The sequence below is a fragment of the Prionailurus bengalensis genome, chromosome C1, assembly GCF_016509475.1.
Source record: "Prionailurus bengalensis isolate Pbe53 chromosome C1, Fcat_Pben_1.1_paternal_pri, whole genome shotgun sequence".
Taxonomy (NCBI): domain Eukaryota; kingdom Metazoa; phylum Chordata; class Mammalia; order Carnivora; family Felidae; genus Prionailurus; species Prionailurus bengalensis.
The window spans coordinates 92302345-92328558 of NC_057345.1; the positions used below are offsets into that span (position 1 = coordinate 92302345).

General features: G+C 39.7%; 1 protein-coding gene across 1 annotated transcript in view; it reads right to left on the reverse strand.

Moving 5' to 3' along the window:
- VAV3 (vav guanine nucleotide exchange factor 3) overlaps window positions 1–26214 on the reverse strand; it is a 353794-nt gene that overhangs the window by 181275 nt on the left and 146305 nt on the right. The window contains exons 3-5 of the mRNA XM_043575717.1: window positions 11066–11124; window positions 8763–8828; window positions 1858–1966 (exon numbers count right to left, since the gene is read on the reverse strand). Coding sequence (XP_043431652.1) covers window positions 1858–1966; window positions 8763–8828; window positions 11066–11124 — 234 coding nt within the window. The remainder of the gene's footprint in view (window positions 1–1857; window positions 1967–8762; window positions 8829–11065; window positions 11125–26214) is intronic.

The window sequence follows — 26214 nt, forward strand, 5'->3', positions numbered from 1 at the left end:
CTTAAAATTTTGAACAATGTAAATGAAAAAGGTTTAAATAATTAAAAATAAACTTCTGAGGATACACCCTCTTTATACTGAAAAAAATCTCTTTCATTATAAATGTTATTCATTCTGGAAACATCACCCATGGTGTCATCTAGTGTTCTTAACGTACAGCGTACTTTACAAGTGCTGTAGAAATACTTGCAAAATATCAAAAGGACATTTGATAAATAAAAATCTTAAAATACTTTTTGTGAAGAATTAACACTCTCGTGTTTGGCTCTTCCACTAGGTGTTAAGACTGGAGGTAGCAGAGCATAATATTAAGATGGAAGGTGTGGGCCTCAGGTAGAACTGGGCTCAAGTACCAGTTTTTCTGTAATTCGCTGGTTCTTGTGAATAAGTTACCTATTTTCTCCATGTCTCAGTCTTCTCCTCCACTAAACAGTGAGAACTACAGTTCCAACCCCAAGGAGCTGTAAATGAGCTATCCTGGTAGAGCACCTTTAGCACCCTGAGTACACAAGAAGGGCCCCATGCATTTAAATTATCACTGCTGTGAACCCTGCCCCATAAAAACAACCCAGCACTGTCAGCTGAATGAAGACTGTCCTTGGGAGACACACTCAAGACTTTGCTGGTACCCCGAGCAGATGATAATTATATTAGGAGATACAGATGATACCCTGTCAATAGTCAAAAAATAGTCAAAATAGTCAAAATACTGCCACAGGCAGCCTGTCAGCTCACACAGTGGGTTAAAGCTCATTCACTACCAAATACAGGCCAGGTAACTTGTGTCCATCCCACAGAAGCTACTCTCCCTATCTGGGGCACTGGACAACCCACCAGCCTTTTATTAAAGCCAAGACTACAAAGAGAGCTGAGGAAATTCATCACAACACTAAAAAATCCCATACTACCACCTAGCTGATGAGGAAAGGGTTTTGTATAAAAAAAAGATTAATAATGGGGTGCCTTGGTGGCTCAGTCAGTTAAGCGTCCGACTTCGGCTCAGGTCATGATCTCGTGGTTCGTGGGTTTGAGCCCCACATCAGGCTCTGTGCTAACAGCTCAGAGCCTGGAACCTGCTTTGGACTCTGTGTCTCCCTCTCTCTCTGCTCCTCCCCTGTTCATGCTCTGTCTCTCTCTCTCTCAAAAATAAATAAACATTAAAAAAATTTTTTTAAAGATTAATAAAAGCCTACACGACTGACCATTTTTTTTGTTTCAAATTATAGGTGAGAAAATAATTCAGAGTAATTCTTTCTGAATGTTTTAGATATTTTTGTGGTAGATTAACCTCTGTGCGTGCATACTGACTATGACAATATCTGAAACTAAATTTATAAAACAGTAAAAATACTAGGAAACCTATAATGAAACAAAAGTAAAAAATACCTCTTATCAACCCCCGAACAAATATGAAGAAATATTCTTTAACATATATTTTATGCCACATCAAATTTAAAGAAGATTAAACTGCTTTGTAAGAGAAGATTTCCTTTCATGATAAGAAGAATCCTTTCACAATTCCCTGAAATTATGTTCTACTGCCACTCTGGCACTATTTAGCTGGGTGGCATTTCTCTCTCAGACTTTCCTTCCTTCCTTGAATTCCTGACAAGTAGAATTCAAGGACTAGACCAGAGATTCCCTCTGGTTGTTGTGAACTATAAAATGCTGGGTGTATGTGTCTCCAAATGCAGTAAATCATGATTATGTAGTTAAAAGCTAGCAAAGGTAAAAAGAAAACAAAAGCCTGTTCTAGCAGAAGTTACACAAATATTTATATTAATTAGTCTTACAAGGAATCATTTTCCTAATAAAATACTCAAAGTAACTTTAACAATAAGGCAAGTGAGATCCTACGGCTTGATGTGCTTCCTCTGCCTTCATTAAGTCCTCATAGACTTCTCCACCTTCGTCTTCCCCATAAACACAGTCGTAGAGACCTTCTTCATCTTCCACATGGGTTTCACTACAACAAAGGGTAGGATACTCAGGTCATTTTCTCTTATGCAGTAAATGCAACAGCTACATAAGAGTCTAGTAGAAAACCCAGAGAGGAAATAAAACATAATTCATGGAAAGAGTCAAAAGGCTTTACATTACGGCTCTTTCCCTCCTAATGAGAACAATGCCAAACAACAGAATCCACCCAGGATGGCAGTGACAGCTAACATTCACTGGGTATTTACCATGTACAAGCACATAAATGATCACTCTGCACACACGACTTCATGTAGCTGGCCCAAGCCCAGTATTCACTACCTGTGCTATCAGGCATTACTATTTGATCCCTTATAGAGATAAGGAAGCTGAGAGAACTGAGGGTTATTTAACTTGCCCGTGGAAACACAGCTTGTCCATGGCAGATCCAGATTTAAAACTTAGTCTTACATTCTAAATGTTTTCATTACTCTATCATATGGCCCACATTTTTCCTATTTCAAGGCCTGAGGTTGATCATATATATTAAGGGGTACAACATGGGGAACACAAGGGTGCTGGGGACAATCTCATAGTTTATAAATAGTCTTTTAAAAGCATCAGTTTCAGAACGCCTAGGTGGTTCAGTCGGTTAAGCAACTAACTCTTGATTTCAGCTCAGGTCACGATCTGACAGTTCTTGAGATCAAGCCCCGTGTTGGGCTCTGCACTGTCAGCGCAGAGCCTGCTTGGGATTCTCTCTCTCTACCCCTCTCACACTTGTTCTCTTCCCCCTTCCAAAATAATAAACTTAAAAAAAAATAAGAAGAAAAGCATCAGTTTCTGCAGGGTTATTATTGCCAGTATCTAATGCAGTGGCTTTCCAACCACGCTCCATCCGGTCTACTTAGAGAGTATGTACAGATCCCTCCAGATCCTACCATTATCTGTTTTATTTGCCTGTTTTCTATGTAAAAAAAATGGTTCCAAGGCCACAAGGCATTTGAAATCAGCTGATCTCCTCATAGTTGAAAAACATCCCAATTTTTAAAGCTTCCGTGGCACTTACACAGTAACTGACTGATGTATCTTTCCTAAATCCTTCATATGATATTGTAAACCCATTCACTCAAAGTAGAAATAGCTGGTTGCACCTATCACATGTTTTATTACTACTCAAGTTTTTCCTTTCAGTTCAAGACTTCTATATATAGCTTCTATTCACTAATAATCCCAAAGAATTGAGATTAATACATTTAGACATGTTAGAAAGAAGCATTAACCTTTCTCTGAAAAAAAAAAAAATCAACTCCTTCAATACTGCCAGCCCTTAGCACCTATCTTGGGCCTATGCAGATAGAACAGTATAAAATTTATATGTACAAAAATAAGAACACTGTAACTGTAAATGTCACTCTACGACTTGGGAGCATTTTTCAAAATAGGTTCAATCACAAGGTTGTCTACGTTGTCATGAAGGATTATTTGGAAGCATTTGATAGGAATGAACTGTTTCAAACGTTCAGAAGAAAGAAAGGCGCCTTAAGGGAGACTTATCTGGTAGTAACAAATATGTCAGAGAAGTCTGCTCTCAGAAAAATTTGTTCTAGAGTTAGCGGTCTACCCAACCATTCACTCCACAGACATTTTCTAAGAACCTACTGAGGTCCAGACTCTTCAGTGCTAAGAATGCATAGATCAAGAAGATCTGAGGACTCTCCCATAGTCTAGTGTAGGTAACAGCATGTGAACACATAATTCTAGAAGTACAACAGAGCAGATGAATGCAGAATGTAGGAGTAAGGGAAAGACTAACTCTGACTAAAGAAGTCCGGGAAGGCTTCACAACAGATGTTACATCTGAACTGGATCTTGAATGTATTTATTTATTTAATAGGTATTTGCTAAATAAATACTACCATCTTCCAGGAGATATGGTTGTACACTAGGCAGACACAGTTTCTGCCTTCAGAGGTGACACATACTCAGTGAGGAGAAGGACATTCCAGAAAAGGACACCAACATGTGCAAAGGCAAAAGCTATGAAGAGCCTGGCAACATCATGAGTGGCATCTCATTCAGGTAGGTGAATGTGACCCCCAAAGGGACGAGCTAAAACCAACCTGAGAAAGGCAGTACACCCTGTAACCTCAACCTTACCTGGGCATTTGGGATACAAGAGGAGGTACAAGAGGAAGCTCTATACAGCAGTAGAGTGGAGGGAGCAAGAAGACAATAAGCCCCGAAATGAAACCCTGTGGGTAAGAGATAGTGAGAGCCATAACTAGAGTGAGTAAAGGCATATGCGGAGAGAGAGAAAGAGACTGCATCAGGTGCAGTCAACCAGACTTGGCGACCAGTCAGAATTAGAGAGAGGGGGGAAAGGAGTGGAGGATGCCACTTAGCTTCCTACTTTGTAAAACTGGGCAGATGTTAAGTCACAGATAACAGGGGAGAGTTCAACCGGTCTGAACACTTTCTATAATGCAAAGGATAGGAAGGTTTGAGGAATCTATGAGGGAGCTAGGAAATGAAGGAAGAGGCTCTGCATCAAAGAGGACCTGTTCAACAAGAAGATAGGCTGTGAAATCCATTTCTCTGTTGCTCCTAATCCCAGCTCTGCTGCCTTTGACCACCTCCCGCCCCCCCCCCCAAAAACACCTCATCTTGTTTAAGTGTTGCTTTTGACTTTTTCCAGTGAGCGTAGAGGCACATACTGTATGAATACACACAGATTTTTCTTTAAGAATTGTAGGAGATAGGACACCTAAAGCACAAGCAACAAGATCTAAAAATAAACAAGAGGGACTGCATCAAACTAGAAAGCTTCTGCACAGCAAAAGAAACCATCAACAAAGTGAAAAGACAACCTATGGAGTAGGACAAAAATATTTACAAACCATCTATCTGATAAGCAATCCATACAACTCAAGAACAACAACAAAATAACCCAATTAAAAAATAGGCAAAGGATAGGACTAGACATTTCTCCAAAGAAGATATATGAAGGGCCAAGAGATACATGAAAAGATGCTCAACATCACTAGACATTAAGAAAATGCAACTTAAAACCACAACATGATACCACCTCATGCCTGTTAGAATGGCCATCAGCAAAAGAAAAGAGATAAATGCTGGCATGGATATGCAGAAAAGAAACCCTCATGCCCTGTTGGTGGGACTGTAAATTGGTGCAGTCACTGTGGAAAACGGTATGGAAGTTCTTCAAAAAATTAAAAATAGAAATACAATATGATCCAGCAATTCCACTTCTGGGATATATCCAAAGGAAACAAAAACACTAGCTCATAATGGTATCTGCACCTTCATGTGCAGCATTATTTAGAATAACTAGGATATGGGAACAACCTAAGTGTCCACTGATTGATGAATGGATTAGGAAGTGTGGTGTGTGTGTGTGTGTGTGTGTACATATATATACACACACATATATATGTATATGTATATACATAAATTTGTATATATATGTATATGTACATATCATCCACATATATATACATATACACACATATATAAGTATATATAAAAATCTGTATATATACGTATATATATATGTATACACACACATATATACATACACACACTGTAATATTCAGCATAAAAAATGAGGAAATTCTACCACTTAAAGTAACATGGATGGACCATGAGAGAATTATGCTGAATGAAATAAGTAAGACAGAGAAAGCCAAACACTGTGTGATCTCACTCCTGTGTGGAATCCAAAACAAAAACAAAAAGAAACCAAAAAAAAAAACTGTCATAGAAAAAGAGAGGAGATCAGACTTGGTGGGGATCAGAAGTGGAAGCAGGGGTGAGGGATAATTGGAGGAAAGTGATTAAAAGGTATAATGTTCCAGCAATAAGGTAAATAAGTACTAGGGATGGAATGTTCGGCATGATGACTACAGCTAACACTGCTGCATGGTATACAGAAAAGTTGTTAGGAGAGTAAACCTTAAGAGTTCTCATCACGGGGTGCCTGGGTGGCTCAGTCGGTTAAGCGGCCGACTTCAGCTCAGGTCATGATCTCACGGTCCGTGAGTTCGAGCCCCGCGTCAGGCTCTGTGCTGACAGCTCAGAGCCTGGAGCCCATTTCAGATTCTGTGTCTCCCTCTCTCTCTGTCCCTTCCCTGCTCATGCTCTGTCTCTGTCTCAAAAATAAATAAACGTTAAAAAAATAAAAAAATAAAATAAAAAAAAAAAGAGTTCTCATCACAAGGACAATTTTTTTTTTTACCTTTTTTCTTTCAATTGTGTCTATGTAAGTTGATAGGTGTTAGCTGACCCTACTGTGGCAATCATTTCATGATATATGTAAATAAAACTATATACTGTACTCCTTAAACTTACACAAGGATGTAGTTCAATTATTTCTCAATAAAACTGGAGAACAATTTTTAAAGAATCGTAGGAGTGACACACATGCATGTGTGTGCATGCAAATGCACCCACACACACTCTCAAGATTGGGCTAGAATGCTTTGGGTTTGTTTTTTTTTTTTTACATTCAATCCCATACTAAGGGAGCTTTTCCTGCTAACAGTCTGGTCAATAATTCCTGACCTGTATAAAATGAAGCTGGGGGGAGTGGGAAAGGACACCTGTGATTCTTCCAGTGGTCAACAATTCAACAATAATCTATGTTACTTCTCCCATGTCCAGGCCATTTATATATGGGCGAGAGTGACACCCTGATCATCAAGGTAGAAAAAGCAAAGACACTGTGCTGCCTAGCCACCTCACACCTCCATTCCAGCCTGTGTCTGTTTCTCTCCAGGTGAGAAGAGAATGATTCCCACTGCAGTGTTTGTTCCAGGGGCTTCCCTTGGGGTGACTCACCCCAAAAGTCAGAGTTAAGGATATGAGCCATAGAGATCTTAACAAAGCTAAGACTGAAAATCAAGGTGTCATAGCAAACTCAAAAGCAAGCACCTGCAGGAATAACCATATTTAGACCTTCTACCACCAGATGGAAAGTTGAAGCAGGCTGCATCTCACAGAACATAAGCTGCTATCTCAGAGCAGCTGGATCAGGAGCCCAGGTTTCTCCAAACTTAGCTAGGGATGCACCCTCACAGGGTTTATCCTGACATCCACACAAAAAGATGGGGAAAAGCTAGGAAAATTAGTAGCTGTAAACAACAATTGGCAGGACTCAAAAAAGAACATCATAATAGCTCTAGAAATAATATAATCTTCCTAACATTTCAGAGGATTTGGTCATAATACCAGTAACCTTACAGTCACTTTATGAAGACTGTAGCCAATTCAATGAGATGATCAGCATCAATCTTGCTCAAGATCCGTGAGTTCTTAGAGGTGTTAACAAGAGATAAGAAACTATCCTTAATTCACATTTAAAATATAAGACTTCAAGGCCCATGCAAGTGAAACCTATTCTGGGAAGAGCAGCTCAGCAGCCATCCCAGAGTCTCCTGTCAGCACTGTCCTCTGCTCTTCTACAGGAAGTTCCCAGATGGGCAATTCAAGGTGCTTCCTGGGGTCACTGCCATGAGGAAGAGCCTCAGCTCTGGAGTAAGAACTGTTTGGGTTCAAATCCAAAGACTAAAATTTACTAGCTATGACCTTCCACAAGTTTCTTAGCTTTCCACAATTCAGTTTTCTCCTTCATAAATTGGGATACTAGGAACAACCTCATCGTGTGTGTATACCACAAAATAATGCATGGAACATGGTTATGGGCTCTCAATAAGCTCTTATTTATACAACTAAACAGCTCGGGCCTGAAGCATAATGCTGAAACAGTAGATGCTTAATGCAATTCTGCTTAGTCATTCAGAACACAAATATTTATCGAGGACCTACTATTCACCAGATGCTGTGTAAAGTTCTAGGACGACAGCCAAGAACAAGGTTAAGTCCCTGATCTCACCAAGTTGACCTTCGAACGAGGACGTGGACAACAAATGAAGCAAACAAAGATGGTCTCAGGCAGTAGCGATTGCCTTAAAACCACATAGCTAGGTAAAGGGCCCACAGCAATTTCAGATGCAGTTGTCAGGAAGGCCTCTCTCTGGAGAGACATCCGAGCAAAAATGGGAAAGGTGACAGGTCAGCCATAAGGGCAGAAGGAGCAAGTGCAAAGGTCCTACAGCAAGAACAAGGTTGGAGTGCTAGTTTATTAGGATGGATGAATGGATGAATTTCCACAGAACCTGAATCCCTCCTGGAGCATAATATATTTCTTATTATAATTCTTTGCAAACAAGCCTGGTCTTTGTCATTAGTTCCTTGAGGGGTGGGGATCATGTCTTATATTTATTTGTAATCTGCACAAGTCACTCAATCAGCAGAAGATAATCAGGTGCAAAGGCCTTTGCCTTTCCTGACTATTAAATAATAAAACCCAAAAGGATTCTCTGTGCAGAACAAACACCATCTAATGAAACTCCCTAAATAACTCCAGCCCACACTAATCTCGCCCTTCCTTGAACAGACAAAGCACGCACTATCTGCCCTACAATTCTAGTAGATCCTGTTTCTTTGTCCTTGTTCCTTAATTGTCCACCCCAGTTTTACCCACCACCTCTAGTACGCCTTTGAGAAACTTCCAAATTCGACTTCATTGCAGTCTGTTTTCTTTACTTGTCTTAAGGACTGGCACGGTGTCGGGCGCGCCATAGGAACTACAAAGTACATTCTCTCGTGAAGCTTTCCATCACTAGTTTGAGGTGAATTCTTACACGTCTTAATCATTAAGCCACTTTTCCACTTCTGAAAGCTATTTTAACATCCATCGTTAAAATCCACCAAGAATGCAAAAACTGGCAGTGGTTTAATTTTGCTGAAGATGCCCAACATACTCTATTAAATCAGGAAGGCCTTTGTAAATGTCTTCATCATTAACACTTTCTTCTGTTGGGAAGGGCCTAGGAGAGAGGGAGAAGGGAGAAAAGGGTGAAATTATCAACAGCTAGGCTAGGCATTTACTTCTCACTAAATGCATGAGCTCAGCTGCCACCAAAGTAGTCAGGTCAGTCACCATGTGCAACACAACATCCTGGGGGTCTCCCAAAGTGACTGTCCCGTGGCTGCCCAGGGAATCCCCCAGGAAGGCTGTGACACCTGCTACCCCAAATTATCTGGAGCAATTACCAGTGGTCATCGCAGTCACGTGAGCAGCTGTGGACATGCTAAGGTGCCCATCTGATGTGCCACACACCACTTACCTGCAGGCTCACCACAATGCGGCCACTGCAGCTCCCCAGTTGAGAGAACAGGCAGCCACCCAAGTGCCCCTGTGTTCAGCACCATCTCTTTTCACCTATGGAATCTGATCTGACTGACAGATAGTTTGGTAACAGTCATCTTCACGTGACTCAGCTCACCAAATATAGAGAAAAATTATTAGAAGACCAACATATCATGCCCTCAATATATGATTGATTCTCACAGACTTCTCTACTTGGACAAGATATTTATGTTGTGTATTTTATTTTCATTTATTGGACAAAGGAGGAAACCCAGACCTTAGGAAGAGTAGGATGTTCTCTTTGTCCCCTATTAAAAGAAAAGCACTTTCATTTATCCCCTAATTCCTAGCCATTGACTTTCTTTTTTTTTGCCTACTGTACTATGAGCTTTTTCATAACACCCACATAATGCCTGAGTGCATGTCTAACACAGGCATAATTATACTTTCATGCCAAAAGTTTTACTTTCTTTACATGCAGCCAGCATGTCACATTTCACAAAAATAAGAGGATCCAACAAAATAATAAATGAGCACTAAGTGATAACTATATTTAATATACTGAAAAGCAGATTTTCACACTGCCTTATGGATTAATTGAATACTTAAGACATTTAAAGAAGCTACATTTTTCAAGTAAATTAAAATGTGAGAAATGCTAAAGTTTCAAAATACTTTTTTTTTAAATAAATTCCGGCACATTTGATTATGCTCTTATATGAAGTTCACTGCAAAAAATTTGAAAATATAGATAAGAATAATTAAGAAGGAAAGAAAAACCTTCTAATATATATGCTTTCAGAATCAAATATGCATAAATACATCAAAATAGAATCAGGCTATTTATTTCAAAATCTGTTTACATATAATGACATAAAATAAATATTAAGATGGAAAGATGAATCATGTAGAGCAAACTGCAAGGTGTTGAACATGTACCCAGCCTAGAGATTACTTCTGTAGGAAGCTGCCAAAGTCACAGCCCATTTCCAAAAAAGGGTACACAGGGTATCCTCCCTGAGGTCATTAGGCTTTGTATCCAGGGAAGGGGCTGCCTAGTTACTGCTGATCAGTTCTGTAAAATGTGCTTATATCCTCGTCTTAAAACCTGAATGTGAGTTGGACACAGAAAAATAGAAGCAACAGAGGGAGAGAGACAGCATCACAGAGCCCCATAAAGGCTGGAGACTAAGGTATGGACCTCTGAGAAAACAAGGTAAAAAATGAGATCCATTCCATTTCTATGTGGCCTATCTGTGTAGCTACTGAAACTTTCTATCATTAATGTTACTAAAAATATGATTTTATGACTGATATAACTTGAGAATGTAGTAAACAGAAAAAGTCCAACATGATATACACATCTACATTTATTTCCATGCTTACTGACTGCATAATACTCCATTGCACAGAGATGGCACAATTAATTTAACCTATTTCCAACTTTTTCACTTAGTACCAATCCTCAACACATATCCTTGTACACATATTATTTTATATTTGTCTGATTTACTTTTTGAATTCCTGAAAGTTGTGAGTTATGGTTATGGACTATAGGAAGTAAATGTACTACAACATCCTTTAAGTATGTATTTACTTGAGCATTTGTGTTTGTTTTGATGAATCGTATGTAATGAAATGAAATGTTGGAGGAAATTAAGAAAACAAAGAACCCTACCAGTAACAGTCAGTAGTGAATTGACAATGATGTTTAGCCAATGTATCTTATTCAACTCTATAAATAAGTTCTTACTTGCTCAATTGATTTCAAATGTGTAGTAGGCACTGAAATACCAGGCACTGTGTGTGCATGAATGAGATATGGTCCCTGTATGCAAAGTCCTTTACAAATAGTAACATTCAGTAAATAATCATTACATTCATTGAGCAAATGAACACTTGAATCAAGCTTACCTGATTCCTGTGGCCAACGCTATAGGTGTGCGAGAAAGTCGTGACAGTGTTTCTATAACCTGAGAAAAAAAGGAAAGCGTTAATTAGACATGTACTTCGGGAAAGATAAGAATTTTTTTCAAAGATAATCTTACAATCTAAGATTAACAATGGCAGCAGAAATGTAAATTTGCAGATGCCAACAAAAGTACAGAATGGGAAGAGCGGTTTCTGAAAATTATAAACTCCTGGGTTATAATCTGGTCCCTTCTTTAACTGTTACTCTAAGCAGATTGTTAAGCATCTGGTTTACAGTTTCCTTATCATTAAAGCAAGAAGTTAGATGAGGTAATACTAAAGGTCTTCTATCTCCACTTCTACAGAATCTGAAAGATCTTGTAAAGTTGTTCTGTCCAAGTACAGTAGCCACTGGCCACACGGACAAGCTATTTAAGTGTTTCTTAGTTGTACTAGCCACATTTCAAGTGCCCAGTAGCCAAATCTGGCTAGTGGCTACTGTATTGCAATACACAGTCATCAAACATTTGCATCATCACAGAGAGTTCTACTGGAAAGCACTGCTATACAGCCAAGTGGTTTGGAGTGTGGGCTCTTGAGCTAGTTCAAACAAGTTCAAATCCTGGCTTTACATTTCATTAGCCAAAAACCTCCAGCAAACTGCCTAACTACAGTTTTATCATCTGGATACTGCCTATAATCATAGTTAGGTAATTAATAATCATTAGGTTACTGTAAGAATTAAGAAGACAATACATAAAAACTGTTTAAATGATAGCTATTCTTTATAATTGCTAACTTTAAGAAAATTATTCTGAGTATCTTCAGAGTTTCCTAACCCGTTGACTATCTATCTATCTATCTATCTATCTATCTATCTTAATGATTACTTATGAAGACCTTGGTACCTACGCCTAAATGTGCCCTGCTATAGTTTTAGAACCTAGCGATTTTACCCTTCCTTGCCACTTTTACACCTAAGATTATCTCGCTCAAAGAGTTAGTGATGAACCCAAGGAGCTAAAATGTATTTTTCTCATGAAACCTATTTCTATGATAACAGATATAATTTGTCCTAACTCTCAAAACTAAACAAAATTTAAAGAGGTTCTTCTGTAAGTCCTATTCAAAATGAGGGGTGGGGAAGGCAAAAATCTCTGAGCTGAGTTCATCCTCTAATTCCTCAGTTCAAATACCAAGACCTACTAGCAACGTCTCAGTACGCCACAGAAGTCTCTTAAAGAGTATTAGCCACACGTGTACCTATCTCTTGCCTACTTCAGGAAGAAGTACACTGCTGAAGTTATAAACAGATAGCTCTGGAGCAAGAGAATCTGGTTGAGCCCTGGCTCACAGATTTTAGCTAAGCTCACCTTTCCTAAGCTCTATAAAATGTGGGTTAGGACAACTAACTACCAGCCTCCCCATGGGGTTACTGAAAAGATTAAGTGAGATAATGCCCATCAAATGATTAACCCAGTAAAGGTGAATTTTTATTATATAAAATTATCATTATAGACAAATAAAGTTTAATTGAAAGACTATGCTATTTCTTCCTGGTTTAACTTTTTTGAACATCTGATATGAAAGCAAGACACAATCAGGTATCAATTAATTCCCCATAATAAAGATAAAAGAATCTTCAGTGAATCTGTAAATTCAGAAGATCATGAATGAACAAATAAGTTTATCAAAATAAGCTAACTCAAAACTAACCATTTGCTAAAATTCCAAAATTATGCATTACTGAGAACTATCTAGTTTTTGGAAGATTCTGGAATAATCTAAGTAGTAGACACATGAATTAATAGTACTGTCAAATTTTAGCATCAACTTTATCCTGATGCACACCGTTTTAAACCTGTGGTGTGAAATCTGCTGTCTGAAATTCTATTTTACGCTATGGTCCCAGCATTGCCATTACTCAGAAGAAAAACAGCAATAGCATTAGTATTAGGTATTTTACGTGATATATTTCACCACTGCTATTTTACATTATAATAGAAATATATTTTATTCCTTGAGATATTTTCTAAAATAACTATAATGTATCTAAAGGTAAGAATGTATTTTGTGTCCCTTTTCCCACCATTGGTACTATTCACAACCATCCCCATCCAAGACCATTGAGTTTTGTGCACAATTGTCCGCCAGGGGGAGCCAAAAGACAGTGTATCACTTTAGTCCTGTATTACATGTTTATAAAGTACAAACATTTCTGAAAATCACCAAGATGAAATCAACTCCTATTATTTACTTAAAAGCATTACTTATTACCATTCAGTAATAGAAAAATAAAGATACAAATTCAGTGGACAGGAAGGATGGAAGAATAATACATAGCATGTCTTGAAGTAAATCTCTCAGGACCATCTCTCAGTTTTGTGTCTATCTGATCGTACATCAAGTCCATCCATTAATTCTAAGTTTAGCCAAAGTAAATCAGTCTGTTTAGTCAATGTAGTGTTTTTAGAACAGTGTGTATTCTATAAAGGTGGAGCATATCCGGATTTGGAATAGACAAGTATAAAAATTAATGCCAGATTCTCCTGACATTAGAAACATTCATTCAAGAATATTTACAAAAGAAAATATCCCCAAGGGCAGCAAGACTATTTTCCCTGAAATTTATTGATTTATAAATTGTTACCTCAACATAATATGAAATTACAGACATGAACTCACAAAGGGGTAACTAGTCAGAACATTTGCAAGTTAACAGGACAACCACCAACTACTAAATCCATGTTATTCCTTGTTTGTAAGAAGAGCAGCATTTTTAAGGAAAGTAAAATATTTCCAGATAATATAAGTAACAGTTACTGTGGGAGGAAGGTGGAAGAGGTAAGAAGGGCTTCTATAGGCTTGCTTTAGAAGGTGGGATTAGGTCCCAAAATCTATGAAAGATCATTTATAAAGTTTAAAAAGGAAGATACCCAGGTCAAAACTGCATTTTTAGAAGATCATTCAGCACAGTGAAGGATAAACAGGGGTAGAAGGACATGGGATACAGACAAGGGGTCATGAGACCTAGTTGGGGGGGGTTCAATCATCCAGTTGAGAAATGAGAAGTCTACACCAGCAGCAGTTGAGATAGAGAAGAGGTAGAAATGTGAGAAGTATTTAAGAAGAGTGGCTGATGTATTGTGGAGGCAAAGTGAAGAACTCAGGACAACCTGGATAAGCCTTTAAAGTATAGAGGTGACCAGCTCCAAAGCCATCTACTGGGACGCTCCTGAGCAGGACACTTATTCTGTGTCTCTCCTCATGCTGACCATGAACATCCTGAATTCAGACAGGCCATTCCCTCTACCACAGTCTTCTCTGACATCTCCCACTCCAGTCTGGGTCCTTTGTGTTCCCGTAGAACACAACTCTTCCCTCTACCTATCACCTTTGCTGTTTAAAACATATGAAAAGGACTCATGTTTATTTTGTCAAACTGAAATAACACAATAACACACAGAAGTTGTCCTCCCACTCCCACCATACACACACCTCTGCTTAAAGGGCACCAAAGCTAAAAATCTGGTGTGACTCCTGCACTATTCTGTTCCCTTTTCTTCATGATTATTATTTTAGGTAATATGTTTCTATTATACAAACTTTTCTACAACCTGAGTTTGTCATTTAATAATATATCCCAGACAGCTGTGTCAACACATACAGATCTACCTCATTCACCTTAATGCTGTACAACATTACAGCATACGAGTGTAACAATGATTTGACCATTCTGCTGCCAATGAGCTTTCTCAACATTTGCCTATTAGAACAATGGTGGCATTACCATCCTTGCCAGTTATCTTTTCAATTGTGTGCAGGTATTTCTAGAGGAAAGATTCTTAGACAAGATGAGGTTGTCAAAAGTATAAGCATTGCTCTTCAAAAACTTTTTATGCATTTATACACCGCTGAAGTGTATATTAAGTTAACAAGGCACTCTAATGACCTATTTACTGTCTCTCCATTCAACAATGAACAACACCTCAAGGTAAAGGAACTCAAAATGCTTCTTCACTGTTCCACTCTTACCACCTAGCTCACAGCCAGGGTCATAACAACCACTTAACACAAAAATATTTGTTGCTCAAACAAATGAATGACTAATACTTACCTTGCAAAATTGTTGCGAGGATTGGGGATAATATGTGTAAAAATATGTAAAGAGCTTAGCCTGGCACAAGCAGGGAATGAATGAATAATTGAAGAAGGAGCCCATTATGAAAATTAAATATTAAATATGAAAAAGAATTGCCTCTCTCAAGTCTAGAGGCAGTATATACAGTGGCAACCCCTTCCCATCAAATTTCTCCCCTTAATGGTGATTTTAATTTAGTTTGAGCACTTTACTTTTACCATCCCCATTAGTAAGTTTAAAAGCCATAAAAGTTTTCAATAAGAACTGTAAACTAATAAAGCTACCAATTTTAACTATTCTCTTCATGAGACCTTCAAGAAAATTCTTACTTTCTGCTTATCCAGCATATTCATGCTGTTGATAATGTAGTTTGTAATTAAAAGAAGTCATCCATGCAAAAGCAGTATGTTACAGTTACTTCTAAGTTCCTGAGTTAAGGAAGCCATGGCCATAGACAATAACCACAGAGAGCCATAGGAACCAACACACACATCTGCCAAAAAGTGCTAGTTAATTGTGGATTTATCTACTTGAGTTCTCTACCTTGAAGTTTTACCTCTTAAACCTCTCCTTGGGGTGCCTGGGTGGTTCAGTCGGTGAAGCATCCAACTCTTAATTTCAGCTCAGGTCATGATCTCATGGTTCAAGCCCCAAATTGGGCTCTGAGCTGACAGCACAGAGCCTGCTTGGGATCCAATCTCTCTGCCCCTCCCCTGCTCATGCTCTCTCTCTCAAAATAAATAAACTTAAATATACATATATATATAATAAAACATATATATTATAATATATAAATATAATAATATATTTATATTATATGTATACATATAATTATATATGTATATATATACACACATATATACATATATATACACATATATACATATATATACATACACACATACTTCTCCCTGATCTAATGGAAAGGCTATTATCAAAATTCAGAAGCAGAGAGCTGAACTCAGCAGAAGTTCCCAGGGAAGTGACACTTCAGGGAGGTGGGCTCTACAAGGCAATCTGGTGGCTGTAGACTTGAACCCCAAGTGCAAGACAAGCTTAGTCATTCAAGAAAGCTCTGTAGCACTGCAGCACCAGAGCATCAAGTTATCATCCAGCAGCTGAAGCTATAGGCAGGAACGCCACATCATGGTTCTTCCAGGCTGAGAGTAAATGCCCCATGTGGTCATGGAGGAAAAGCTCAGAGGACATAACTCAGACAGAACTTGGCTGGGAGTGCTGGACTGAATAATTCAGACAGAAACACAGGCTTATAGACTCAATCAGGTGCAACCCAGAGACCTGGTATTACCCAGGCACGCCAGACACCAGACTCTCAAAGAAGCCTAATTCTAAACCCAACCAGATGGTGACTATCAGACTAATATATTTTACCTTAAGCCTCCTAGGAAATCAACAGACCTCATTATCTTAATTTTCTTTGCAATTCTAATTTCACACAGTAAATCGCCCCATTAAGATACACTGCAGCTTAGTGTCATAGTTCTAGCAGCACATTTTACATCTTCCCTAAAACACCTGGTTGTTGCTTTGAATACTGTAGGATGCTGCTAGAAAATGTGTGGACCACCTCCCCTACAGGCAAAGCAAAGCGGAACAGCCAGATAAGATGAACTGAACAATATTTCTGTATCAAGAAGATTGTGCACCATGAGAAATGAAATTGAAGTGGACAAAAGAGTATCTATATAGGTTAAATGCATCCAAATTATGTATTGTTTGTGCGGGCCTTGGTAATGATCATAAAAGTAAGAATTAGTCTACACTTACTGTTTTGAAACCTCACAAGTAAAGCCTGACAGAAAAAAAAGAACCTCCTTTTAGGAGGTTAGGGGCCTCCTGGCCTGGTTAGGAGCACAAACTTAAGACTCAGATGTTCTAATGGAGATTAAAGAGTACACTAATCATGGTGAGCACTGAATAATGCATAGGATTGTTGAATCACTATTTGTACACCTGAAACTAATGTGACACTGTATGTTAACTATCCTTGAATTAAAATTAAAAACTTAATTAAAAAATCTGCCTGGCAGATAATTGAACTCTTCAAATGTTGCTTAAGAAAAAAAAAAAAAAGACCCAGATGTTCTGAGTTCAAATCTCAGCTCTGTCTCTCACTAGCTGGGTGGCCATGGGAGTTAAGCATATGCTCCGTGCCTTAGCTCCTTTACCTCTCTCAGTCTCTATCTATAAAAAGCATATAAAAGGATGTCCCATACTTCTGCTATTTCCTAATGCCACTGTGGTCACTGTCATCATTAGTAAAATAACACGTGGTCTTTGCAAAGCACTTCAGAAAATACAATGTGAGATATCTATCTCAAGTTAACACAGGATGTAACACGAAGCTTTCCAATGGCTGTGCATACATCTAAAAGGTTATACCTCTGTTCAAGTACATGATGGCCAGTGTCTAATACTTGCCAACAGTCACTAAGTTTATCTAACTATAGCATTCATTAGGTTCAAAAAAAAAAAAAGATTGTGGATGGTAAATTTTTTTCCTTACTTATTCATTTTCTTCTCTCATGTAATTAATTTTCCATGCAAATATTCAGAAAACAAAAACAAAAACTCCTGTCATGCAAAAGTAACTCTAAGAGCCCAAAAACAATCACACTTGACCTTGCCAAAGCAAATGTTAAAAAGAATGTCCCATGCCTAGTCAACTCATGAAGATAACACATAATAAGAACTATAATCACATACAGTTCACATAGAATTTAAAAAGCTCTAAGAAGTGACAGTACAAAGGGATGGGTTTAGAGAAGGTTTAGCATACATCTCCCCATAATCTCCATGCCTCATTGCCTCAAATAAATACAAAAATCTATGTAAGTAGGCTGTCATTTAATAGCAATTTCAAGACCAGTCCTTTGGTTAAACCTCACCCCCACAGGGCCACATCTCCTGTGGCCAAACTCCATCCAATACAGAAATTTTAAAGCTACCACATTTTATTCAATGGTTCTTAATTATTTTAAGTCATAGCTCCCTTTGAAGTACATTGAAAGTCCTTGGTTTTTTCCTTGGGGGTTGGAGTGGACCTGTATGTATGTGTATGTATGTGTATGTACGTGTGTGTGTCTGTGTGTATATATATGTATATACACACCTACATAAGTATACACAACTCTGCATTTCATCTCAAGAAATCCAGGAATCTCTTGAAGACCATTCATGGATTTCCTAGACTCTTGTTCAACCTCCTTTGCCTATAAGGAAACCAAGGTCCAGCAAAATTAACTAGCTCGTTCAGGGTCAAAGAGCCAATAGCAGAATTGGTGTCATAACCCAGGTCCCCTCTCTTCTGTCCAGACTATTTCTCTTTCTACTCTACCACGCGGTATATAAATCCCCTGAATTTATTCAGTGAACATTTACTGAACACTCACTATAGGCTAGATACACCTGATACACTCCACATGTTGAAGGTAACAAAATAGAGATTATATACTTCCCCCTTTCAAAAAACCCACCATTCATTGGGAGGGAAAGAGCATATAAGTAGTAAGCAAAAACACAGACCTGGTATTACAAAGAACACCTGCAGCCCAGGGGAGAGAGCAAGGCCAGATGTCCCCCTCGGCCTGAAGGCTAGAGCAAGGATGGCTCAAAGGGCTTTTTAGAAAAAGTGACCTTGGAATACATCTTGAAAGGCAATCGGGAATTTCCCCGACTCTTTGTCTGCAGGTTAATAGAGAATTACCACCCTCTGAACCACCCACTCCATGAGAACACTTGCCTACTCAGAGCAGATTCACACGTACCTTACCGTCTGAGAAGCTTTTTGTAGTTGCCATTTCCTGAATAATATTTTTCTTACAGTGGGTATTTTGCAGGTTCCAAGAGATGACGTCATTAAGCAAAATTTTTTAAAATTTATTTTATTTTTTAATTTACATCCAAATTAGTTAGCATATAGTGCAACAATGATTTCAGTAGATTCCTTAATGCCCCTTACCCATTTATCCCATGCCCCCTCCCACAACCTCTCCAGGAACCCTCTGATTGTTCTCCATATTTAAGAGTGTCTTATGTTTTTGCCCCCTGTTTTTATATTATTAAGCGAAAATTTTTTTTTCTAAACCAAACGGACCTGCACTTGTCTCAGGATCCATTTCTATACCACCATGGTCTTGTTGTCTGTGCATTCTGGGCCTCTGAGCTCTACCTCTAAGACCCCAAAAAGAGTACCTTTCCTTCAAACCTGCTTCCCCTTCCTATGCCCAGGGAGCCTACAGTCTCACTCCTGTCCCGACACTGGGAAATCGTTCAGACTTGTACTTGTCCTTCACACTGCACACCTAAATCCTATCACTTCATCCTTTTGCATCTCTCTCAGATCCAACTCCTTCTTTCTTCCACGTCTCTGGCTTATCCCAAGCTCTAATTCTTACTTCGTTTACTGGAATGGCCTTCCAATGTGTCTCCACGCCTTCAGCTTCACTCCCCTCAAACTCATCTTCTACTCTGCTATCATACAGGCTGTGTGACACTTCAGAAGTGTCCATGTCATACACCACCACCAACTCCGTGTCTAACTTGAAATTCTTAAATGTTACCCCTCACGAAGAGATGAAGTCACCAGCACTGAGGAGTCTTCAGTAGATCTGATACACTCCCTATGCCCTTCCAGGCTCACCCTACTCTCCCCATACCTTCCATGTCTAGCCCTGCCCAACCACCTGGCTTGCTGTGCTCCAGAGATTCTAGAACCTTTCATAGAAACCCTACCAGAGCATAAAACTCATGTTACTACAATTCACAGATGGTGTCAAAATAAAAATATTTCTACTACAGTGTAGGCAGAAAAAAGGCAAACTGGCAGCAGCATTGTTAATTTTCTCCCACCAAGTAAAAGAAGCTGTAAGTAACTTTTCCCAAATGCTGTCTGAACCATCTTCTGGGTCCAAATACCAGAGATGAAACTTGAGATTCAGCAGTGCACAATTAGCTGTCTGGAAGCACAGTATTTAGTTAGAAATCAGAACGAACACAAATATTCACTGCTTCTCCTAAATTTACACTGGGGTGTTGCAGTATGTTGAACTTGGAGGCAAATAATAAAGAATTCAATCGTTTGTACACAACTGTAAAACAAATGCTTTAGTTCTGAAAACATGGCCATATTTGCAAGTGATTCCCTGCCTCTAAGCAGAGCAGAGATATAATCCACAAAGACTAAGTGGCCATTTTAATGTTCACTACCAAGCATGAGAATTTCACCGTGGGTCCGGCAGGTAAACACTGATTACTCCCCACCCCATCTCAGTAATGACTCTAGCAGAGCAGCTCTGTCTTGCCAGCTCATTGGGAGCCTTGGTGCATTCACACAACTCACTTGAAGCAGGCACATCCTGTGCGTTAGCATCAGGCCAGAGGAGAAATCGTTTATGTATCTCAAGTACACAGGGAACGTTCTATGTGACTTACGGGACTTGGAAAATAAAATGAATTGTCAAAGCTGCCCACAAATCATACAGCTGGGTCAAAGTCAACACATTTTCCACACTTGACGTACTTTCAATGTCATGCAACCCGCCTGCAAACATTTCTGCTACCTGAATGCTGCCCACACAGCTATTACCACTTTAAAGGATAAAATGGCAAAGAGTCCGGGAACAAAAAGGCAATGCCAGAATGACAGGATCTGACAGTGGAGCAGAACACATCCCTTGTGCCAACCTGGAAATGTCCCATTTTCAGTCCCAGCCTCAGAACTGCTCACAGAGAATAAGGAGATGTAAGTTATTCTCACATTTCAAATCACCTAGGAGAACACACCTTTACCTGCAAGACTGGGAGAATCACATGACACTCCTTTCACATCTCTATGTTCTGGTAACACTGGTCATTTCATACTTCTTAAAAGTACTCATTTTCATATACGCTTTAACAATTAAAAAGCAGGTAAACTAATTCTTCATTATGTAAGAAATGGAGTTTCCAGGGGCGCCTGGGTGGCTCAGTTGGTTAAGCATCTGACTTCCGCTTAGGTCGTGACTTCACAGTTCACAGGTGCGAGCCCCTTATCAGGCTCTGGAGCCCGCTTCAGATTCTGTGTCTCCCTCTCTCTCTGCCCCTCCCCTTCCCATGCTCTCTCTCTCAAAAATAAACAAACGTTTTAAAAAATTTAAAAGAAAAAGAATTTGAGTTTCTAGACCTGAGATGGCTGATAGAAATATGTGAGCCACATACACAACCTTAATATTCTAAGAAGCTACATAAAACATAAAACCAGAAAACATAAAAACAGGTGAAATGAATTTTAATCATATATTTTATTTAGTTCATTATACCTATAACTTATAATTTCACTATGTAATCAAGATCGAAATCAAAACATTTTATACTGGTATTTTTTTCCACACTGAATCTTCAAAATCTGGTGTGTACTTTACAATTACAGGTCACCTAATTCTGACTAGGCATACTTCCTTTTTGGAGGGGGGGACGGAAAGGGAGTAGAAAGAAAGAATATGCACACGCACAAGCTGTGGAGGAATAGAGGAAGAGAGAGAAGCTTAAGCATACCCCACATCTAGCATGAAGCCCAACGTGGGGCTTGATGTCACAACCATGAGATTATGACCTGAGCCGAAATCAAGAGTCAGATGCTTAACCGACTGAGCCACCCAAACACCCCCAGATTAGGCACATTTTAAATGCTCAATAGCCACATGTGGTTAAGGGCTACCACAGTGGACAGCATAAGTCTAGACAAAAGTTTTCAAAGTGCCTAGAGTTATGGCAGAAAAGGAAAAGATCCATGATGGAGAAAAGATTGGACCAAACTCCTCAGTTTACAAGTATAGGTGGTAGCTTAAGAGTGACGTGGCACTCCCAGGGTGTCAGAGCTTGATGTGGTCAAAGAGCCAGTGCCTACACTTCTTGATGCCTATGGCCATCTCCAGTGGAAGCAGCGGAAGCTAAAACAATGGACTTTAAAAGGGGAGTAGGGAGCCACTATGGTGAGGAAGAAACTACCACACACACAGACAGGCTTTTTCTACTTAACACATCCCCACTGTCTACACATGTCAATTGTTTGACTGTTCTCTTAGTCAATCTGATGGCCACCCATCAGGACATTCATCACCTATCACATGCCAGGCTTGGCCCTTAGAACACTCATTGGATGAGTGTGAAATAGGGTTGGAGAGGCAAGTTGGAGGCAGACAGCTTCAAGTGCCTGGCTAGGGAGTCTGCATATATTATTTATATGGGGAGCCAGCAAAAATTTTTGAGCTGGAGAATGAACTGTCAAGAAGCAGTGTGTCAAGAATACTAATCTGTTGCGGTATGAAATAGCTCAGAGGAAGGAGCCTAAACCTAGGAAGTTGTTTCAACAAAAGCCTAGCTGTGCATTGATTTGAGGGGAGAAAAAGAATGTGACAAGCATTATGAAAAAGGGATCAACCCAACTTGAACATTACTAGATACACCAAATCCCAGAGGCAAGAGTCTAGCTTGAGCAAACTTTAGGAAATCTGATCTGACTTCAGTTCGTCAGAGTGTAGAAGATACACTAGAGAGAGGATTAAATCCAGGCATCATTTAGAAACTTGATGCTGCCCCAGTGGGGACCAATGATAGATAGCTGTGGTTGACAATGGTCAAAAAAATTGACCCAGAACTGTCAGGAGCCTCAAGTCCATGAGACTGGGATATGTCACCTCAGGGCTGCCAATCTGAACCTATGTTAGGCTGGATCTACAAATCTCAAACTGGCGCAGGGGTAGTCTGGTTTCCTACCGAGTGATTTGCAACTATTTGTGGTGTGTGTGTGTGTGTGTGTGTGTGTGTGTGTGTGTGTGTGCGCGCGCGCACACACACATTCTACCACACATGAACCAGCAGTCATAAAATAAGGTTTCTATGGAAATACATCTGATGCAGTTTTTTTCCCTTTATCTTGCTTTTCTACTTTTCAGTCTTTGCTGAGGAGCATGCACAATCATGATACATTAAGTTTTCCTTTCCAACTAAATTATATTGAATTTAATCAGCTTTTTCAAATTCACTTGCATTATGATTTAAGAAAAAGACGAAGATTAACTTTTATTTTTATTATTTAATTTCACTTTGAGAATCCTTCTCTCTTGCATTGCAAGTGCTTGTGATTTTCTCTTTAGAAGTAACTTTAGTTGAATTACTTAAATAGTTATTTTTGAAGCAGTGTTAACTGTCACTTTAGATCTCCACAACCTGTGGCCTTTATTATTTTTTTTTCAACGTTTTTTCTTTATTTTTGGGACAGAGAGAGACAGAGCATGAACGGGGGAGGGGCAGAGAGAGAGGGAGACACAGAATCGGAAACAGGCTCCAGGCTCCGAGCCATCAGCCCAGAGCCTGACGCGGGGCTCGAACTCACGGACCGCGAGATCGTGACCTGGCTGAAGTCGGACGCTTAACCGACTGCGCCACCCAGGCGTCCCAACCTGTGGCCTTTAAATCCTGAAAGGGATATGACGTTAGGAGTCCTGGAAGACTTCTTTTTCTGGAACTTGGATATTTTGCAAGGAGTATTTTTTGGTCATTAGCTCCTGAGTACATGTGGTTATTCCAAGATAATCTGAATTTCCTCTAGGGTCTAGTGTTTATCAAGAAGTGGCTCAGAAAAAACAATCCAAGGCTGTAGAAATGTAGATCAGCCCAGATGGGCAAAATGACCCCAGTGAGCGTATGGTGCCAAACTCTGATGGTCCTGGTCCCAAGTTTGTTTGTTTGCTTTTCTGATACACTTTTCTGTTTCACATTTTATCTCAGGTTAACCTCAGATGAAGTATTTCACCTGAAGAATGAGTACAGTTTAATTATATGGCAAAAAGGAAAAAAAGTCACCAAAGTTGAAAATTCTTCATCAGAGTTACCCAGGGAGGCATCTGCTCTCTTCAGAAGCTGCTTCTCAGATCCTCCTTCCAGCCTACCTTTGAAAACAGACTCAGACATTGGAGGCACCAGAGGCACAGTGACCCACTGCCAGAGGCGGTTGGTTTTATCTATAAAGCCAATTTGCCTTCTGGCAAAGCACAGCTCCCGATTGAGAAAACATCTGTAAACAGATGAAATTACCAAGATAACTCATGTCTAAATACCTTAGTAATTCATGGCCTTTAAACCCTTGCCATGATGGCATCCTTCATGACCCACCGCGACATCAAAATCCCTATGGCACATTAGGTAATGAAATGCTTTAGAGAGAACCAAGCCAGATCTACTTTAAATTGGTTTCTGTGCAATGGTAGATCTAGTATTTCAGTGTTGATGCTGTTTTCTTTTTATTATCGTCCTTTTTAAAAAAATTATTTTTTTAGCGTTTATTTTTGAGAGAGACAGAGACAGAATGCGAGTGGGTTAGGGGCAGAGAGAGAGAGGGAGACAGAATCAGAAGCAGGATCAAGGCTCCAAGCTGTCAGCACAGAGCCTGACATAGGGCTTGAACTCACGAGCTATGAGATCATGACCTGAGCTGAAGTCAGAGGTTCAACTGACTGAGCCACCCAAGCACTCCTTATTATCCTCCTTTCTAACCCCCCCTCCAAATAAATATCCTGTCAAAATATAACATATTTAACAAGTTTTGAAATCTACATGATCTTTTGGGGCGCCTGGGTGGCTCAGTCGGTTAAGTGTCTGACTTCAGCTCAGGACATGATCTCACAGTTGGTGGGTTCAAGCCCCCGCGTCAGGCTCTGTGCTGACAGCTCAGGGCCTGGAGCCTGCTTCAGATTCTGTGTCTCCCCCTCTCTCTGCTCCTCCCCCACTCATGCTCTGTCTCACTCTCAAAAAATAAACACACATTAAAAGAATTAAAAAATCTACATGATCTTTTAAGGTTCTTTTCCCCAGAGAGTATTTGACAGCAACCTGAATTAGAAGAATAAAATCCTGAGGTGCCTGGGTGGCTCAGTCGGCTGAGTGTCTGACTTCGGCTTGGGTCATGATCTCGCAGTTAACGAGTTCAAGCCCCGCATCGGGCTCTGTGCTGACAGCTCAGAGCCTGGAGCCTACTTCTGATTCTGTGTCTCCCTCTCTCTCTGCCTGTCCCCCACTCATGCTCTGTCTCTGTCTCCAAAATAAAGATAAATGTAAAAAAAAAAGAAGAAGAAGAAGAAGAAAATCCTACAGTGGCAGCCGAAACTCAAACATTTATATCCAGTTATTAAAATGCACTTAAGTCATGAGTCTTTCACTGCTGAATAGAGAAAGGAAACCCAGACCAGTAGATGGCCCTGCATGAAGTCAAACATTCATATCCTTAGAATTTCTCCAAAGGGACATCTTGAACTGGATGTTTCAAAGCAGCTATTCTGACAAGGCCAGGTTGAAACAGCCATGCTTATTAGGAAGTAATGAACCAAAACACCCTCCTGACTGCGTCACATCTCAGATGCCTATACTGATCCTCACCTCATCCCTAACTCCAGATCCTAAGCCTAAGAATGGGATAACTGATTATTTGAATTTAAAAAGCAAAACAACAGAAAAGTTTAACGTTTTTTTCAGACCACATCAAAAAGTTCCTGGCATCAAATGGTATAGAGTGGCTCTTAGAAAATGACCTTGTTAGGGCGCCCGAGCGGCTCAGTCGGTTAAGCATCCAGCTTCAGCTCAGGTCATGATCTCACGCTTTGTGAATTCAAGCCCCACACTGGGCCATGTGCTGACAGCTTTGGATTCTGTGTCTCCCTCTCTCTCTGCCCCTCCCTCACTTGTTCATTTTATCCCCCTTTCCCCTCTCCAAAATAAACATTAAAAAAAAAAAGACCTTGTCAATAGGACTACCTCAAAAAGTCATGTAGCCAGCACGGGACTGCATGGAGGTTATGATTCTGGTTCCAGCTGTGACCTTCCTTGAGACCATGATAGACTGTGTGGTTTCTCTGGGCTCCAGGCTTTCATCTCCAAAATTATGAGCTAGTTGGATCTCTAACCTCAACTCTACCCAACCAAGCTGTTGCACTCCCAACTCCAAACAGTGAGCCAA